This window comes from Sabethes cyaneus, chromosome 3, assembly GCF_943734655.1.
Source record: "Sabethes cyaneus chromosome 3, idSabCyanKW18_F2, whole genome shotgun sequence".
NCBI lineage: Eukaryota > Metazoa > Arthropoda > Insecta > Diptera > Culicidae > Sabethes > Sabethes cyaneus.
Window position 1 is genome coordinate 243010485 of NC_071355.1, and position 21084 is coordinate 243031568.

The 21084-nt window shown below is 38.4% G+C and overlaps 1 protein-coding gene across 1 annotated transcript; it reads left to right on the top strand.

Annotated features, from left to right (window-relative positions):
* The first annotated feature begins 1047 nt into the window (after positions 1–1047).
* LOC128740982 (ankyrin repeat domain-containing protein 29) lies at positions 1048–20806 on the top strand. Its single transcript, XM_053836558.1, has 4 exons — positions 1048–1056; positions 1145–1243; positions 20179–20376; positions 20438–20806. The coding sequence occupies exons 1-4, from the start codon at positions 1048–1050 to the stop codon at positions 20804–20806; spliced, it is 675 nt and encodes a 224-aa protein (XP_053692533.1).
* Positions 20807–21084: the final 278 nt, after the last annotated feature.

A 21084-nucleotide genomic window follows, 5' to 3' on the forward strand; every position in this document is an offset into this window, starting at 1 on the left:
ATTGAATTTACCGGTTTCATGGCTGCTTTTGTTGCAATCATAAACGGTCAAAAACGATGCGATTTACATACCCTACCCAACCCACCACCAGCACCATTCAGCATTCTGTCAACCAACCAACGGCTTCGATGGCAACTGCGGATGGAACTGGAAGTTTGACTTACTCTGCTGTACTGCTTTCACGACCAGAACCAGACCGAACTAAGCCTCCAAATATACTCGACAAAAAAAAATGAATCAGAAAAACGTTTCAGCACTCACCACTGCTGCTGGGTGGGAGAGCCCGAGCGCAGGCAGGAGTGGGATGAGCTGTTTTGTGTGCACTTTATGAATAATTTAAAATGTTTAATGGGAGCTGCTCTCGTGTTCGTCATATTTCCAATTTCGTTCTTCCTGGCGGGGAACCCGTGAATGGTCGTTGACAGCCTAACAACCCTGTGTGTGCGAGCGAGGAGCTGAAGCTCAACGGTGGGATTCAGGTTTTTTTTCGGAGAGTTTTGTTACGTAATTTAATTTGAAAGTACTTGAAAGTCCTGAAGATTACCGCTTAGCATGAAGCGTGCGCCGCCGGAATAGAAAACAAAATCAGCATTATGATGTTGAAAACGAGTGAATTTAAGCGACATTTTTTTTCTCTCTCCGTTTCTGTCCCCGTTTTGCAGGACTACACAACGCCGCTTATTTTGGCCGCCGCAGGAGGACACACTGCTTGCGTCATAGAGCTGCTGGAACAGGGTGCAGATCCGAATGCGAGACGAGTGGTAAGTATTGCTGCAGGTTTTGTTTGAGGAATTATATTGTGCAGCTTCCATCCAGACTTGACTTGACTTGACTTGGCTTGACTGACGTGCGGAGTGCGGAAAGTGCCAAATTTTGAATTGCCAGAAATTAGCTACACTACTCAAGGGGCCTCTCAGCTTTGAATGGTCATGAGTTGAGGGGTTTCAACCAGCGCTGAAGGGTGCTTTAAACAGAGGAATTATGTGGACTTGCTGTTGTTGTTTGGTCAAGGTTTTGTTGTTTAACTAGTTTTTTTTTCACGCAAAAATGTGCAATGTAATTCGATCCTCACCGGTTCGCTCATTAGGAAAATAACTCCGAATCTTCCTAAATTAATTCAGTTTGTTATCTTCTTCCACTGCAGACCGGAACGACGGCGCTATTTTTCGCAGCCCAAGGCGGTTACGTCGATGTCGCTAGGATACTACTGAAAGCCGGTGCACCGGTAGACTGCTCTTCGGTGGTAAGTTGAAGTCGAATGTCCTGTTTTCCCGGAAAGAACGGTGAAAAGTATTCATCGGAATTCCGGCTTTCTTGCAGCCAATAGCAATATTAATTTCGAAGATTACTTTTCACCGGCCGGCCGGCAGCGCTTCGGTGCTGTCTTAATATAGTGTGTGTATAGAAAAGGGTTTATTTTCCACGGTGAGTTGACTGCTGTACAGGTACCTACAGGAAACCGAGTGGCAAGTTTTCAAGTCGCCGTCATTCACAACCTCATCATCGTGGTACATTGTGTAAATGAATATTTTTTAATTAAATCCTTTTACTTTCTTCGTTTTTTTTCCTGGCTCCTTCTCTTGGCTTTAACGCTGGAACTTATCCACCGTACCGGGGGTGGCCCTTTGTGTATGTGTGTGTATGCACGCTTGGATTTCCGGATTCGAAGGATGGTGGTACGCCGCTGTTCGTCGCCTGTCAGGGCGGACACGAGAACATGGTTAGCGAGTTGCTCAGCTACGGGGCCAACGTTCATGCCTGCATGAAGGTGGGTATTTATAATTAGTTTTCATTATTTCACCTTTTATTATTACATTTTTCTAGCATGTTGCACTCCTGCTCTGCGAGTCATCTCGGAACTCGGCGAGTGGAGTTTGCTAGTTAAAACAGCAGTACCTACCTTCCTACTACGAACCGTCGTCATCGGTCGGTCGGTGCGGTGGTTTGACAAGGTGTGACAACTCATTCTGCGTTGCTCCATCTTGCTGGAACATACATTTGACATATTGTGAACGGTGACATTGTTGAACTCGGTCGGTCTAGCTTGCTAAGCCGGCTACCGGGTGTTGTTCGACGGGTAACAGCAATGTGGGGTGCCGTTCGAATAAAAAATGTGGTGTGGGTTATGTTTCAAATTGGTTGTTATAAAATAAAGTCTGTGTGTAGAAAATTTTTCACAAAATTAAATTTAAATGCTGGATTTGGAAAAAATGCCAAAATACTTTTCGTCCTAAACTCGGGCTGCAGACAAAACGGAAAAAATCGGTTTGATTTGTTTCAAAACTACTGTTGAAGTCATTAGTAAAACAAAAATAGTAAGAGGTGACTTGAAGTACAAGTTCAATATTCGGTAAATGTGGCAGTTTGCAACCATGAAAATTGGTACAAATGACATGACTTTTCACCTTTTAACTTAGGTAGACAGTAATCGAGCCATGAATAACAAAAAAATGACAACAAGTCATGTAAAATAATAAAACTGCCAGAAAAACTCTGATTATGTTCTAAACTCTGAGTCAGAATTATATTGTTTTAATGCTTTATTAGTTATGGTTATCTTAGTTTATCTAATTTATTTTGGCTCAGTTTTTTCTTGGTTTTCATTATGGTCGTATCTTCATCCGAATTCTGTTTTAGCTTTCTCTCTAGGTTTCATATTTTTCTAATTATGTCATTATTGTCGTTAGTCACCAGGCGGCGTTAAATTTCGAGCAGGTTCTGTTCTGTTTAACCATGCCCGGCAATCGAAATTGGTGCAATTTACGAAAGGTTAAAATCGTTTCTCACTTCTCAGTGTTTGCAAATATTAAGGCAATTGACCCTAAATTAAAATCTGGACTCATTCGTGACAACATCGAGCTTCAATAAAACGGACATTGGCGAAAACTCAGCCATGTTTGACAAAAAATGTCTCAAAATTTCAAAATGCAAAACAATTCTAACAATTAAAATCTAACGACACCTAACTTAAGCCATAATTGACAGAGAATTTCAACACTTACTTATAACAGGAAAATGAAGTGCGGAATATAACAAGAGCCCCACAGTAGATCAAAGTGTGAATGAGTACGCACCAATTTAAGCGTTAATTGGCTGAGAATTAAGAAAAAAAGTAAAAGGGTACATTCCCTCAGGACACAAACGAAGACTTGACGTAGAACTACGAATGTATACACCTGTAAGTATCAGTCCTTCCCGATGTTGATATTATGGGACTTTCTATAAATTTCGTATGATGATATCAAATTCGAACATATTACAACACTCTATGAATACCCCAACTTGGCATTTTATCCATAGTTATCCTACTACTTGCTCCTGACCAGAGCTTGAAAAGGGAACGCAAGTTGAATGTGACTGCGTACGCTTTCCGCATTCAACTTGCGCTTTTTGAACGATCATTTGACTGTTTTTTGAATCCAGTCAATCTGCCGCTTGCGCTGCTGCCGTCTTATAATTCATGCGGCCTCTCAAGAGAAGCCAACAGTTGTTCTACTGCTTTGCGTTCATATGGAAGAATCTATACTGCAAACTGACTGGAAGTATATAAGATTATGTTTTTTTGTTTCTCTTTTTGTCTCCAAATCGGCTGCTCACAGTAATAGTTTGTCACCCGGCGTCGGTCCGACGCAAGTAAAATTTTCGTTTGTATTGGACGGAGTCCGACCGACTCGTATATAGTCTTGGTATTGCGTAATGCCATACTAAAATCTTTACTTGGGACAGCATGTTGCTTGTAAGACAAGCTTCTTCATTTCCCCATCCTGAGTTGCTTGAGTTATGAGTCATTTTTCGATTTTATGGAATGACCAGTGCTTAAAATTATCAGTTGATACTCATAAAATTGAATATCAGCTCGCTCCCTATGTAGCTGATATTTATCAGCCAGAAAATCAATTTCAATATCCAGTCACGATATTATTGGAACAGATAATCATTATTCCATCTCTAAAACTGAATATCAAATATCGGTATCAACGAATTCGAAAAGAAAAATGATACTCAGTATCAAAAATGTCAGTTACATCTCGAGGTGTTGATATTTTCACTAAGCGTTGTTTTCACCATAAACGTTTGATTTCAACGCAAACCGCACAAACAGTTATCTCAACTTTAAAGTAAATTGTCATCACAAAGCCTACTGCAATCTGTTGCGTCCCAATCCACTAGAATATAAATTTTCAGTGCAAGGCGCAAAAACTGATATTCATATTCACTGCTGTATTACTGAGGATTGACAAGCAACCATATTGTACTGTTACACCCTACTTATACATAGTATGTTTATAAGAGATGTGTCACAACCAACCAGTTTTATCGTGGTAATATAGGCAACCACAGTAAATTTGCTTTATGAACAGTTTTATTATGGTTTTATAGTTGGTTATATGTAGTTTTTGACCTGTATCATCTTGGTATTGCGCAACATCATGATAAAACCGGACGTAATGATTCATATCGCAATAAAATCATAAAACCTAAATAAAAGTAAACAGCTTTAGAATTGTTACTTGCGTTATGCCTGACGTCTTGTACTTTGCGTACATGTACCTAACGTACGTATACAGGTATACCTCCATAGTACGTACCCTCGTTAGTACGTACCCTCGATAATACGTACCCTCCATAATACGTACAATTTGCCTCGATAGTACGTACATTTTCCAACAATGATTTTTTTTAGTTTCTATATAAAGCAGAAACATTTTTATGAATATTTATGAGTCAATACAAGCAAATGCGTTTTCAATAATTATAAATTTTCGAATAATATTAGTTATTTCTATAATGTAAAAAAAACATTATTTTAAAATTAAAAACAGTTCTTAAATAGTAAATTAATCAAATATGCGTTCTAAATAACAGTTATTTAAGCATTCCGGGCAGACTCATGGTCGCTACTAGATTTTGCAGATTTTTGCTCAGAGAATTCACTTTTTCTGCGATTCGCATTCTTCCCAACTGCGACGGGAGAATATATGTTGTCGTCATTATACAAGAATTATTTTACTTTCTTCGGAGAAAAAATTACGTTACACTAGTAATTAAACTATCCACATTAATTTGGTTGTAAAGTTAAACAAAATGCATTTTTTTCCTCAGAATTTCGAAGATTGGACAATTATGCTTTTATTTACAAGCGCTTGCTAAATAAAAGCATGTCTGTCTCACATGTATTTTTTTAAATTTTTAACAGTACATTGCGGAAGATAGTTCCTATACTAATGTATGCGCAACCGGAACGCTCCAATAATATTTCAGGACTTTAAGATCGTCATTAAAGAAGCCAAGAAAGACGTCGCGGTCTGGTTTCGAAATACACAATTTATAAATCCCAATATCTCGAAGGCATTCGAAAGACTATATTCAAAAAAGGGCAGCGTCACTGCTAGATACAAACTTGATGAAGTTTGAATTTCGAACTTCAAGTATGCTCTGCTGTCGAAAAAACAACACGAGCTATTTTTTGAAAGCTTCCCAAATGAAAAAAAAAATTCCATAAAGGACATTGTGGAATCGAAACGTAGAGAAAAGTCGCTCTATCAAATACTCTTCTCCCTGTCATCGCCGAAGAAAATTGTGCCTGTGTGAAATCTTTGCCGATTAAGAAAAAATCGTGGTAGAACTTTGGTATAAACTTAGAAATAAATATTACTGTCATATTATCTTTTTGTTAAGATATTATCACACTCAATAGAGGCGAAAATTAAAAGAATATTGTTACCTAAATTGGCAAAAAGAAAATGTTTATAATGGACAATATTATTATGGGACAGTTATGCTTTTATTTTGCATATGGAACTGTTCATGTTTGAAATTTTTTGGAAAATTTTTCGAACAAAGTCTGTTTAAATTACAGCTTGTAAGGTAAATTAGGATATAAATAAGCTACTTCCGTATTTTTCTCAAAATCGATTAATATTCACATGGGATAGGTATGCTTTCCTACGCAGATAAGCAGCCTTATAGGAACTTCTCCAATTTACGCAGCCTACAGCTGAAGCTTCGATTATTTAACTATTTCGATTAGTTAACTATTTTCTGTTCATAGCACTCACTCAGTGTCCAGCATATAGACTGGAAGCTCACTCGATTGATATTAGTGGATTTGGAATGAAATATCCCGAATGACGGCTATTGAGCTCCTCTTGTCATGTTTCCTCATTCTAGCATATATTTACAACTATGTACCAAACCTTTACCTAGATTTATTCGATTAAAATATGTAAATTTTCAATTTGAGAAAGAATTTTGAAAAAATAGGTATTTTTGGATTCCTTTTGCTTTACTTTTCAACTAGTTTTTAACATTTGTAGTTTTTTTTTTCCAAAATAATTTTACTAAGATCATTATTTATTTTATAATATCTGATCTGATCTACCTAATTTGGAAGTTTTAGACAATATTTAGTATAATAAAAATAATACTTTACCTTAAAAATTGTGATTCGATAGTACGTACGTTTCGATAGTACGTACGCTAAACGATGTGCGGGTGTGCGTACTATCGAGGTATACCTGTATTATCACTTTGTCGCCGTCGACGTTCATTTAGTTACTAATGAGGTACTAGCATTGTAGCACCGTAACTACAAAAGATACAGCAACACTTTATTCAGCAAAATTGTAGATCTAGTTATTATCTACAATTGTCCCATACATCAATTTGTAAAATTTTGCTCGGTTAGGACGCTACTGTCAAATGAATCAAAATTGAGTCAAAGTGATCGAACCATCCCTGTCTCACACTTCAATGAAAAATGCTATGATAAAACGTAATTTCGATTAAGCTATTGTAGATTGGATTTGTCAAATGTTACAAAAAAGAGAAATAACTAGTAGCCATGGAATGTCAACTGTCATGGTAAAGACTGTAAAGGGTTGCCCACAAGGAGGAGTTCTTTCACCTTTGTTGTGGTCACTTGTTGTTGACGAACTACTATCACATCTTGAAGCGTCAGGATTTGAAATAATTGGTTTCGCTGATGACATTGCAATTATAGTTCGTGGGAAATATGAACAAGTTATTAAAGATAGATTGCAGCATGCTCTGGATTCTACAATATCATGGTGCAGAGATGAGGATCTTTCAATAAACCCTCAAAAAACTACTGTTATTTCTTTCACGCGAAGAAGGAAAACTAAAATACCTGACTTGTACTTAGAAGGAACAAAACTAAATATTTCTCCCAAAGTAAAATATCTAGGAGTGATTCTTGATAGCAAATTGAACTGGAATTTACACTTGGATCAAGTGTTAAATAAGGCTATGAATGCCTTATGGATAAGTAGAAAAACTTTCGGAAATAAATGGGGACTGAAACCTAAAATGATTCATTGGATCTACACAGCAATAGTAAGACCCAGGATAACATATGCGGCCTTAGTTTGGTGGCCGAAAACAAAGATTAAAAATGCTCAAAAGAAACTAGAGAAGTTGCAAAGATTAGCTACAATCTCCATAACCGGAGCAACTAGCAGTACGCCATCAAAAGCGTTAGACTCTATTTTAAGTTTGCTTCCACTGCACTTATTTGTTCAACTAGAAGCTGAGAAAAATGCACTAAGGTTGAGGAGAACAAAAAAGCTCTTTGATGGAGACCTTAGGGGCCATCTCAGTATCTTAAAGGATTTTAAAATTAATCCCATATTAACGCATGAGGACTGGATGGATAGACAATATAACTTTGAACGACTATTCCATGTAACAGAAACAAGTCGCACGGAGTGGGAATCAGGTGGGCCCAATATTCAACCAGGATCGATAATCTTCTACACTGACGGTTCTAAACTAAACAACAAAGTTGGAACTGGCGTAACGGGCCCCGGAGTCGACATATCAATATCCATGGGCCAATGGCCGACTGTTTTTCAAGCAGAAATACAGGCAATTATTGAATGTGCTATAGTTTGTCTGCGACGAAATTATAGAAATGCAAATATATGTATATTTTCTGACAGCCAGGCTGCTTTAAAAGCACTGAAGTCAGTTTCGTGTTCGTCTAAACTGGTTTGGGAATGTATTCAATTGCTGCAGCAGGTGGCTAGAAAAAGCACAATAAATCTTTTTTGGGTCCCTGGGCACTGCGGAATTGAAGGCAATGAAAAAGCGGATCAGTTGGCAAAAGCTGGATCGATTAAACCTTTCATTGGACCAGAACCATTCTGTGGGGTCTCAGAATGTACTATTAAAATGGAATTAAAAAACTGGGAAAAATCAATGATTGACGATGTCTGGAAAAAAAATCTGACAGCTCGACAATCAAAGAAATTTATATCTCCTAATAAAACAATAACCCAGAAACTTCTTAGCCTGTCTAAAAAGGACTTACGTACTTACTGTGGCCTCGTAACAGGCCACTGCGCAAGTAAATATCACTTAAAACAACTGGGAAAATTAGAAGATGACACGTGTCGCTTCTGTAACCTAGAAAGTGAAAATGCGGAACATCTACTATGTTATTGCGTGGCACTACTTCATAAAAGAAAAACTTTCTTTGACATGACTTTAATACAACCCTCGGATGTATGGATGAATTCTCCCAATAAGGCAATAAACTTTATTCGTTGTATAATACCTTATTGGGACAATGCCGTCGATCAGCAAGTGGAAATCACTCATACTAATAGTGATACGACACCCTGATGTGGCGTACAATAAACTGGGGCCTGCCACAATAGATCAAATAACTGGTCGCAGTGGAAAATGTACCCAAAAAAAAAAAGGAAAAAAAACCTCTGTAGGACTTTTTCAAGCGACTTTCCTCCTAGATAGGAGTGGATGTCAGGCTACATGGAAAGGGAAATTTCCGATTACGTGGTTTGTTATACCGATTGTTCCTCGTACGAAGGTCGCGTGGTTGCTGGTGTTTACTGCCGTGAGCTGGAATTGGAAGAATCCTATTCGTTGGGTAGTTACTGCACCATTTTTCAAGCTGAAATCTCTGCAATTATGTGCGGATCTCAGTTTGCACTTCAGAAAGAACTGACAGGAAGGATTATCTACCTTTGTTGTACCTAAAAGCACTATGTACGGCTGATTCAAAATCTCAGTCATGGCCTGCCACACTCAATCAAAAGAATATTCTGAATGCTGTTCATCCGGTCTGGGTTCCTGGCCATTCTGGTATAACCGGAAATGAATGGGATGATGAGCTAGCAAGATCTGAAGCTGAAAAGTCGGTTTTCGAATCATAAGATCTTTTGGAGCCTGCATCTTAAATGAATCGGATTTTGGGAAACTAAAATTACGAGACATTTTGATGTTTCTTACCAAAAGCGATATAGAGCTATAGGCTCTTGTTCATCATGAGTATACCCCCCAGGAGGTGTACTAGTGATAAGTTAACTACCAAGGATTGTAGTATCCTCTCGGGGGTACCAAAATCCCTGGGTATATATGTATTTGTGTTTGTCCAAATTTATTATACATTCCTTCTTATTCCTTTTGTTTTCCTTCCCGTCCTCATTAGGTAAATGATGATACGGGAAAGATGGGCACGGCACAAATCTTCTACATTATTGTGAGGTACGTGCTGCTCGAGCAAAAGATGCTGATACCTGATACCTGAAGTCGCTTGAGTCTAAATATTGCTGACCTTATCATCGATTTGTCTAACTCGATATGGGTCAAAACTAACCAAGAAAAGGATTGATTCAAACTCCTCCGAAAAAAACACCTTTAAATTTAACAACAAAGAAATCACATTTTAGGGAATTATGTGACAACTATTTAGTCAGGTACAGGTATACCTCGATATAAGACAGCCTCGTTATAAAACAACCTCGATATAAGACAATTCGATATAAGACAATTTTGTCTTATATCGAAACAAATCCCTTTGACATAGCTGATAACGATACCAGAGCTGATTTTCCATTCTGAAATCGATGCCATGAAGATGATCATTATTTCAAAATAACCCCAAAAATAGTAAAAAAATAATAGTTCAAACAATAATAAATAGTTCAAAAACCGTAAACACATAACACAGAGCAAAACTGGCGTCCGCTAATGCATTTTTTTTTTGAAAAAACCATGTTTCGATATAAGACAATTTCGATATAAGACAACTTTTAGAAATTATAAATTGTCTTATATCGAGGTATCCCTGTACCAGATTTTCAAGGCAGACATTCCGGAAGTCTACAGAACCTAATGAAATTCAATGGCTTGTAATAAGAGCTCATAAGTGCTCGAACATGTTCATATCTGTGCTAAGCACTCAGTACTAAAAAGCATTGCAACCAAACAATTTTTTTGGTCGATCCAAATAGAACTTACCTTTAAATGTTTCTGAAGTAAACTTACTCCACAATGTGGCATAGCGTACGTTTTTCACCCATTGCAAGCGAACACCAGCCCAATCTTTGCTCTTAATCCGAAACCAAAGCCAACCCCGCTTAAGGTTTCGCCAGCCGGTTAACTTGCGCCTCGACCGACTGATGCGGTGTGGTCCGTTTTCCGTACCTAAACTGCATCCTCTGCCGGCCCATTTAGGTCAAGCCCAATATGGTCATATGCATGCTGCACACATATGCTTTATGAGCTGCCACTTAGTTGGCATCGGAGTGCAAAGAGCAAAGCGGGTCTATAAAACACTGCCAGCCAGCCAGCCAGCCAGCCAAGTCAAGCCAAGCCAAGAAGTTTGCTGCACGGCCGAACGAAAAGCGTAATCGCAAACAAGCCCTCGACACTTTTCTGGTTCTGTGCGCCTCGATACCGGCCAGTACCGCCGGCACCGCCGGCTTTCTCGGAACAGCACATCCAGCGGGGCTCGGAAAATGCTATTCTCGGAGTTCCTCGCCGTCCGTGGCGATGGCGTGCATGTATCGCTCTCTTTACGACCTATTAAACAAAAATTCCATTAAATCTAAATTGTCTGCATGCATCATTTATCTTCATTTCATTATGTTTATATTAGTTAGTGTCTACCGTGATGTGGTTTGGAAGCAAACAAGCGAACGGAGCGAGCGGAGATTTTCAGCGGAATTCGGTTCACAGATAAATGGACGGGCCAGGCTGCGTGTTTCGGGATCGGGATTCACAGCTGACACAATACGGGCCGAGGCATTCCAACTCCGCTAGAATGAACCAATAATTTACGTTCGTGTGGCAGCTCGAATCCAGTCCGAAATAGATCTGATTATCTGCCCTAGCATTCCGTTGCCCCAAGACGGACTTGATGGTTCGATTGTGTTGAGTTGAGTGTAGCTTTTTTCGAACGAATTACCGACACCTCCGGTAAGTTGCGCAGAAACGTTCGGTTTTTTCTCTCTCCTCGTTCTTTTCCGCCCAACCATCATCAAGCGTCTTAATCATGTTTTTAAAATAATAAACACGGTAGCTTGAAAAGTTTTTGATGAAGTAGCGAAGGATGGAATGGTAGAGGCAGAAGGAAAAAAAACCTTATTGAAACTAAATACCTATCACTTCGAAATGAACTCCCCTCGGTGGTGGCGCTGTTTACCTCCAACCGGTCGCTGCCGTGGTGGTGCAACGAAGCGAAGACTCATCATCTAACTCTCCCGGTTGGGGTCGGGAGGACCAGGAGGAGGAGGCAAAGTAGTGGACAAAGAAGGAGTGAAAAACAACATTCAGAGCACCAAGAACAGCTTGAGTGCATGAATGGTCGAGGGGCGTGGAAATAGCAACATATTAAGTGAACATGAAAAGCACCAAGAAATGGCTGCTTCAAGAAGTCAAGCTTCTGCATGAGTTGAAGAAAGACCCCGGAGCTGTAGGATAATGTTCAATTAATGGAATAATTCGCAGTTCCGTTGAATGATTCTACTGTTTGAGATAAAAACAATACTCACTGCTGAATTGATATGGGAAAATAAGGTTAACATAACATTCCAGTATGAAAGTTTTTCAAAACTTCACACTACCCTTGTCAGGGTCAGATCACCGTACCTCGAAACGGATCAGCCAAAGAGGCGAAAGAAGGTCACTGATTTGGCACCAGAAACAAAACAAAACTAGACAAAAAATGCCGCCTGATACAGGTGACTGATTTCTACGAAGTAGGAAAGGGTTCTGCATCACTAATGAGCTTCGTCCGAAACAGTATCAACTGTCCCGAAAGGAGAATTATATCGTTATCTGATTCGTTGAACTGCGAGAAACAAAACAATCCCAGCAATTTCGGCGAAGGCGAATAGTAGAATTTTAACACCAAAAGCACATACTCTAACCCAACAACGGAACAACATCTTGAACCAAATAAAAATTCAATTCCGGTTGTGTCATCACCAGCGGGGTTTCCGACCCACCCCCATCAGTCTCAAATTTATCCCCTCCCCTGACACGTGATAAAGTTTCCAGTTGCGTAATCATAGACACGGCAACCGGCAAGGCTTCAAGAGCACAGACACACTCTGCCTGCCGGAATTGCCGCAAATTTCTCCACCTCACCAGCCAGCAGACACGTGCCAAACGTGCAACATCATCTCCCGGTCGTCCCGGCGTCCGTCCGTCCGTCCGTCCGTCATAACCGGGTTGTCAAAACTGCGACAAACGCCCCGGAGGCAACGATGACGAACGTACGGGACGCCCTGGTCGGTTGGGCTTCTAGCGTAAATAGACGGTCCTTGCCGGTTTGCGCCATTCCCCGGCTTCTCGTCGTTAATTTTCGGTAACTGTGAAGTTTGGGCTAGAAATTCTTGCGAAACATCCTAAATTAAAAGAGGTTTCCCCCACTCATGCTCATAAATATCGACCGTGCTGATTAGGTGGAATGCTGAGGATGTGTGAGCAGCGTATGTTATTAATTTTGGCGTGATAATTTATGACACTTGGCGGGTATTCGAATGCCATATTTTTCGCTTATGACGTAGTTTAATGTTTCTGTGGCTTATTGTTTTCCATTTTGCTTAAAATATGCTCATGCACCATACAAAGTTGACCTAAATACAATAAAAATTTGATTTATTCCATGATTATAAAATATATTAATTCGGTTGACCGAATCCGAATCACCATCTATTTCATTTAAGTCTTACCATCAGATATAGGCAATTTGTCCACTTTGCTCGCCGCACAACACCAGTTTGCGTTAAACTCCTCTCTGCTTTCAACAGTTTTTGAGTCCACTGTCGGTTCCGCTGGACGATGACACAACATTTCACAATATTGGAAGGATCATCGGGCACCATCTACGTGTTGCTGGGGGGCAGATCACTCCATAGTCTTCGTTCTGTACTGGCAGGATGGCAAATCCGGCCAAAGCAGCACGGAACAATCATGCTGCTGCAGGCAGATATTTTCCCAGATAATCGTTCACGTAAATTTTCTGGTTGACGGTTTCGGTTGTAATTAAAATGTCGAGTTTATTTTCCGGCTTAGCTTTAATTGCAGTAATTAGATTTTACTATGTATTTGGATTATTCTTGCATTTCGCACAGTATGGAATGGATGGGATTTGATACTTCTGACATTTTGGCATTTAAAAACTATTTCAGTGCATTTCACGGGCGCAAATATATTTTCATACAGTTTAATTAGCTTTTACCATGATTTTTGAGGATAATTGTTCAAAATGGACATCTTCCCAAGGTCTGCACCAGATGGAACCATCACAATCGATTTCTTGCATATTTTCACATAGGAATAGGTATCTTGTAAAATTGCAAACTATCGGTTACAATTTATTGGGATTACGAGGTCGTTTTTGCCCACTGTATTGATACATAAATTACAATGGCCAATAACCAAATTCGCCTTAATCTAAAAATCCACAAAAATGTGTAAAACCGCCTTCGCGTGAAACTATGGAATATATTTAAGGAGGGACCTTACTCTAGAAAAATCGCATTTTCTTTGTGTACATTTTCGGAAGACTTATATGGTCAGAAATATTACGCCAAAAGCATTTTTCTGATAGCAGATCTCGTTAAAAAGTTACAACAAATACTGTGGGTTTACTTTAAAAGAATTCTTTCGTGGTACGAAACTTTAAACGGTTTTTTTTCTCGAAACCATATTTTTTCAGCTGGCGTACGTGTATCTCAGAGTCTAGTAGATTGATTTGGCTGAAATTTTGTTTCAGCATGAAAAAATAAATTATCTAAATTGTTATGCAGCCGCTTCACGGAATCACAATTTTTCGATTTTTTATTAGCGATTTTTGATGGAAAAACACTTTTCCTTTGAAAAAATTGCCGCCATTTTGGTAATTTTTCGAATTTTGAAAAATTTCTGCGTAGCAATTTAGGTATTAATCTAAAGTTTCAAAATCATCGTTGAAATTCGTTCTCCGATACTCCATTGTTTCCTAGCACGTACCGCCAGCAAGGAACTGTTTTCTAGAAAGCATCCACGCATCCAGCCGCCAACAGCAGAATAATCAATACATATTTTGGCATCAAAAAAATACGAAATATACCTTAACCAATAACCAGAGTATCCCAAGATTTAACTTTCATTCCAGCATCTCATGCCCAATTTCGACATCGATCTTTAAAACTGGTTTCCAGTCCAATTCCAAATACAATTCCAAATACAATTTCAAGAGCAATTGGTCGGTGTGAAGTCAGACCGAACCAAGTGACAAAACTTTGATTTCGAGAAAAACGCGTTCAAAGTTTGCTGCTCTGTATGGTTTATAGCTATCAATCGTTCGAAATGATCTCATAACTCTGGCTGTTTGCAACATTTATGTAGTCTGATTAGAGTAAAATGTAGCTTAGAAAATGTCTTTAACTAATTTTTATAAATTTTGCGACCTAGTCCGGTCTAATTTAATACCGACCAATTTGAATCCAATTTATATTCAATTTCTAATTCCAGCTTTAGGCTCAATTTCAAGTTTATTTGACAAATGACAAATGTAATTTCAAATCTAATTTCTAACTTTGATTTTAAGTCCGATTTCAAATAAATTTTCAAATCTAGTTTCAAGTCCAATTTTAGACCTATTCACTTCTATAAACTTGGAGTTGTCTGTTGGAGATTCACGGATCTTTGTTTTTTCGGCAAAGCAAAACGACACTTTATCTTTTCTACGCCCGACATTTCGATATATTTGACATCTAACTTTTTGAAAAAGAAGTCAACTACATCGAAAAGACAAAAGTCCTATTCACTTCTATTTTTCCAATTTTAAGTTAAATAATAGTGGAAAACTCCAAATCAAAATCGGAAAATTTTGTTCTGTCACATGAAAACCTTGGAGCTTAAATGTCTTTGTTGACTTGGCCCTTCTTTATCGACAGACTTCACAGCCGGTTATTAAAGTACAGGACAATTACGGGGCTAGTGCAACAATCCTACTGATTCTGTCTAGCAGCACCGCTTAGTCGAGATTCGAACATACAACGACTGGCTTTTGTTAAATTAGCATTGCACCTCGAAACAGACTAAGCGGTTCTGTCACATAAACATGTTCTAAAATATTTTTTTCTTGCTGGTCAATTTCTAATTTTGATAAGATTTTTATGATAATATTTTTTGTAGTTCCCTAGTAGTGGCACCAGCACGAACAAATGCTGAACCAACGGTATAGAAAAAGAGGAAAAACACGAGAGAGAAAAAGAATAAAAACTGGTAAGAAAAAAGAAAAAAAAATGAGAAAAAAGATTGAAAATGATGATGAATTGGACAAAAATAAGAGGAAAAACGGAAACAAAACGACAAAACACGAGATAGAAGAGGGGGAAATCAAAGAATGAAATAGGAGAGCAGAAAAATAGAGAAATAAAAACGGATATAAGGGAAAAGTGGAACAGAAAGAGGACAAATTGAAGAGAAGAAAAAGAAAACGGGAGACAAAGGATATAAAACGAAAAGTGACAGAAAATGATGAAAAGCAGGACATAATAAGAGGAAGAACGGAACAGATGAAAACAAAAAATGGGATAGAAAAAGAGTTAAAAAGGGAAAAAGGAAGAAAATCGAGACCGAAAAAAATAAGAAAATAGTCGAAACGAGATAGAAAACAGAGGAAAAATAGACTTCAACACGAAGAATAACGGAGAAGAGGAAATCAAGGACTCAGGAAAAGGGTAAAAAATACGATAGAAAAATAAGAGAAAAGTAACAGAGAAAGAAAAACCGCGAAAAAGAAAAGAGGGCAAATGAGAACGAAATAAAGGAGTGAAAAGGTGGAAAACGGGGAAAATATCAAAAAATTAGTGAAAAGCATAAAAAAATACAAAACTGAAAATATGCAAAAATGGAACAGGAAACGAAAGAAAGTAACAGCGAAACAGGAAAGCGGTACAAACGAAGAAAAACGGAACAGAAAGCGAAAAAACGGGATTGGTAAAGAGAAAAAATGGAATAGAAATGTGGTTAAACGTGCGAGAGAATTAAATAATGGCGAAAACGGCGAAAACGAGGAAATAAAAGTATAAAATACGGATGCAGGAGCAGAAAGAAGAGAAAATTGAAACAGGAAAAGAAAAAAAAATGGAGAGAGAGAAATGAAAAAGGAAGACAAAAGGAAACATAATGAAAGGAAGAACTGAACCAATAAAAACGAAAAATAGGATATAAAAGGAGTTAAAGAGCGAAAAAAGACATAAACTAAAACCGAAAGACAGATAACGGTCGAAACGAGTCAGAAAACATAGGAAAAATGGGCCTGAACACGAGGAAAACCGAAACAAAAAAGAGGAAAAACGGAACAGAGGAAAAACAGGACTCAAAGAGAAATTAACGAGAAAATGAAAACGAAATAAAGAGGTGAAATGGTGGAAAACGGGAAAAATATTAAAAATCGAGTGAAAAGCATAAACAAAAACAAGACTAAATATGAGAAAATTGGAACAGGAAACGAAGGAACAGTGAACAAAGAAACCCAAGACAGAAAAAAAAGAAAAACGATAAAAAAAGAGAGAAACGATCTGAACTAAACTGAAGAAAACCGAAGAAAAGTGAGACCATGAGGCATGAAAGCGATACAAATGGAGAAAAATGAAACAAAAAGAGAAAAAATTGGTCTGTAAAAGAGAAAAAACCAAATAGAAACGTGGTAAAACGTGTGAGAGAATTAGACAATGTCAATTCTAATATCAAGTAAAACTTTCTATCTAATTTCATGTTCATGTCCGGTTTCGAGTAAAACTTTAAGTGTAAATCTATCCAAATATCATGTGGACAATAGGGTAGACAAGCGAGAGAGAAAAAGAATAAAACAAGGTGGAAAAAAGAAAGAAAAAATGTAACAGAATGGAAGGGAAATCGGTCATAAGGGAGTGAAAAAGTGATAAAAAATGGCAAACGATGCAAAAAAGAGCAGACTGAACAGAAAAAGATGAAGAACGGAAGAGAAAAGAAGAAAAGCGAGATAAAAGAACTATAAAGAAAACGAAAAGAAAATGAAAGCTGGACGGAAAAAGAAAAAAGGGACGAAAACGAAAATAAAACAGGATAAAAAACGTATTTCGTCGTTAAATTTCGGATAAAATAAGGAAGCAGAAAAAGGGAGAAACGAGAACAGAAAGACGAGAAAAATGGAACAGGAAAAGCAAAAAATGGAGAGAAAAATCAAAACGAAAAGGAACAAAAGGGAAACGACAGAAAATAATGAAAAGCAGGACATGATAAGAAGAAGAACAAAAGAGACGAAAAAGAAGCACGGGATAGAAAACGAGTTTAAAAGCGAAAAAAACGAAAAACGTATCAATTCATGACTGCTGAAAAGAGTGAAAAAACAGTACAGAAAAAGAAGTGAAAATGAACAGAGAGAGGAAACAGCAGGCAGAAATAAGGAAAACCAATAAAGGAAAAGCAGGAATATGAGACCCGCAAGAGAATACGGAACAGAAAACAAAAAGAATCAAAAGGGAAATGAAGAATAGCGAGAGATACGAATAGTAAATTGGAAAAAGAGGTCAAATGTGATATAGAAAGAGAAAGATGTTACAAAAAACGGTAGAATAGAATTGGAATAGAAGGAAATAGAATAAGAAGACAGTTAAAATGAAAGAGAACAAGATTAAAAACGGAATGGAAAACAGTAAAACCAAAGAGGAAAGGGAAAATACGCGCCAAAAACAGAAGAATCGTGACAAAAGAGAGGGCAAACGCGTAATCAAAAGCAGGAAAATAAAACATACGACGAAGAAAACGAGTGGGAATTAAAAAAACTTAAGAAAATATAAACTATAACAAAAAAACTAAATAAAGGGGAGAAAAAGTGTAAAACACGAAGGACGATATTAAAGCAAATCAAAGGAAATCATGAAGAAAAACAAGACTGAAAATAAGAAAAATGAGACATGAAACGAAAAAAATGGAGTAATGAAACTGGAAACGTAAGACAGAAAAAAATATGAGTACAAAAACCAAGAAAGCAATACAAACGGACCAGAAAAGAGGTAAAACGTGTGAGAGCACTTGACGATAAATATCAATTCCAATTTTAGGTAAAACTTGGTGTCTAGTTTCCTGTTCATGTCCGGTGTGAAGTAAAACTTCAAGTTCAAATTAGTCTAAATTCAAGTCTAATTTTAGGTCAAATTCTAGTTCTGATTTCAAGTACAATTTGAATTCCAGTTTTCAGTCTAATTTTAATTGAAATTCCAAGTCCAATCTCAAGTCCAATTCATGTCGATTTTATGTCCATTTGGCAAACAAGGCGACTAATATAGCTCTTGCCATCTCAATACCCTACCTAGCGGCTCCACGTGGTCATACCCGGTAATGCTCTATTGAGTAGCAAACCTAGGAGGTGCGATGCTGCATGGTTCCCGGCTGCCTCATTTCAAAACTGCGATTTTGGGCAAACGGCTGCAAGCCCTCCTACTGTACAGTGAAAACTTTGGCCGCGATAAGTTTAAATAATGCACATGGATATCAGAATGAAGAGTTGAATTAATTATTGGATATTAGATGCACTGACGGAAACTCAAATGACGCAATTAAAATTCATTCGGCGGATTGCTGGTGAGATTGTTCTATTTTTGCCCATTTCATTCTATATATGCTCCATTTCATTTTATTTTACGTTTATATATTCATATTATATTCATATCGTATATTACTGGGTACATGAACGCCATTGAAGATTGCGTGAGTTTTTACGCATCCTCGGAAAGTAGGTGTTCAACAAACGTACTCATTTCTACAATCATAACGACATGGCTAGGTGTATGGTGTACTTACGGGTACACCATATCAGCCACCCATGGTCTGTACGGTTGTCTAAGCTATGCTATGCTATGCTGTGCTATTGTCAATTCGAATTTTAAGTTCAATTTGGAGCTTCATTTCAAATCTAATTTCGATTTAAATTTTAAATCGGAATCCAAGTCTTATTTGTTTCCTGTCTCAAGTAAAATTTCAAATAAAAACTATTAAAAACAAAAATAAGAACTTTGTTTCAAGTCCGATTTCACGTCTTATCTCCAGTAAATCTTCCAGTCCAAATGACTCTAAATTTAAGTTCAATTTCAAATCCAATTTTAGGATTTTCAATCATATTATGTTTTAAAACAAAAACATTTGAAATGTTGGTTCATTTCATCATAGTAAAAGCTAATCATGTTTAGCTAGTCAGCTCAGTATTTTTTTAGCACTTTCATCGAATGAAAACAATATGATCTGTTGGTGTGAATATAATTGCCACTGCCTGCCGTGAAAAGGGTGAAAACCACCGCAACTGGGTCATAGTTTTCCGATTTGGGACATCACGCCATTAGCTATCATTATTTTTCAAAGTGCTCCGTAGGAGAGCTCGATTCGCCTCTCATTTTTCCCAAGGGTATTTAATTGACACGACACAATGGCAGACGGGGCCCAGCTGCCAACCTCCGGCCAAGTCGGTGTGGTTGGTGTTTAGTGAGACATTAGAAGTGTCTAGTCACGATTAACCGGATGTTTTTTTTTACTACTCCGTAAATTGCAAATGCACATAACCAACGCCAGGTTTTACGATCTGTCTTTTGCTGATTGATATCTGGAGGCATTTTAATTTCACTTTTACGCTCGTTATCTGGTGTGATAAAGTCCGCTCATTAGTATGTTTAACATCCATAAATTTCCGACCTGAACGATGTGTGCCAATCCGTTGTTTCAAATCAAAAATGTTTGAAGTGAAACTAGAAAACTTGGGAAACTTAATTCAACGGAAACACAATGCAACACGTTTCGTTTGATGAATTCCGGTTTAGATTTGCTTTTGATTTCATGTTGGTAAATTCATTTCTTGTTTTGTACTATTTTCTTTGACAGGATCATGCAACACCGCTCTTCATAGCGGCTCAAAACGGACATAACGCAGTTCTGAAACTGCTGTTGGCGGCCGGAGCCCATCCGGACACGGCCCGAAACGATGGTGCCACCCCGCTGTGGATCGCTTCGCAGATGGGCCACGATCATGTTGTCAAAATGCTGCTGCTGCACGGTGCTTACGTGGATGCTGTTCGATGTGTAAGTACCTAATCTAACTAAGTGTTGCTCGGGAATTTAAAAAAGATTTTCTTCCTGCTAGGATGGTGCAACGGCACTCTTCAAGGCCGCCCACAAAGGCCACAGTTCGGTAGTGCACGAACTGCTCAAGTATCGCCCGAACTTGGGCATCATTCCGAATGGGGAATCTGCCCTGCACGCAGCTGCCCTGTTTGGTCATCTTCCGGTGGTGAAACAGCTGATCGGTGCCGGAGCGGATGTTTCCCTGAAGAACCAGGATGGTCAGACACCGCTGCAGATCTCCCGGCAGCAGAAGTATCACGCCGTCTATCAGTATCTGAAGGACCGCGAACACTATCTGCGCCATCAAAGTGCCTCGGTCGGTGGCAAGAATCTGGTGTCGGCCAACGCCGCAGCATCGGCAGCCGCGACGGTCGTTATCAGCAGCTAGGCCAAGGAGTCGGTTGCCGACCGGGGCAACCAGACGAGTTGAAGCGTTCGACGCTTTCGTTAGTTTTCGATTGTTGCGATGATGCTGTAGTTATTGCCATCTCTAATCGGTACCTATTCTATACTAACTAACTACCTAACTACAAACTAAAAATGCGAATTCCTGTGCTTCTACTAATTTAACCAACCAACCGGCGGTTGCTGTCGTGTCGGTGGTAGAAATAAAGTCGTTACAGTTGTTGTTTATAACCTGTTGTTCTACGGACCCGTTTGCCTTTC

What these genes read in the sequence shown, in the direction of transcription:
- LOC128740982 (XM_053836558.1), top strand. An exon ending in CGGTAGACTGCTCTTCGGTG is followed by an intron (nt 1,244 to 20,178) that starts GTAAGTTGAAGT and finishes TTTCTTTGACAG; the next exon opens with GATCATGCAACACCGCTCTT. An exon ending in ACGTGGATGCTGTTCGATGT is followed by an intron (nt 20,377 to 20,437) that starts GTAAGTACCTAA and finishes TCTTCCTGCTAG; the next exon opens with GATGGTGCAACGGCACTCTT.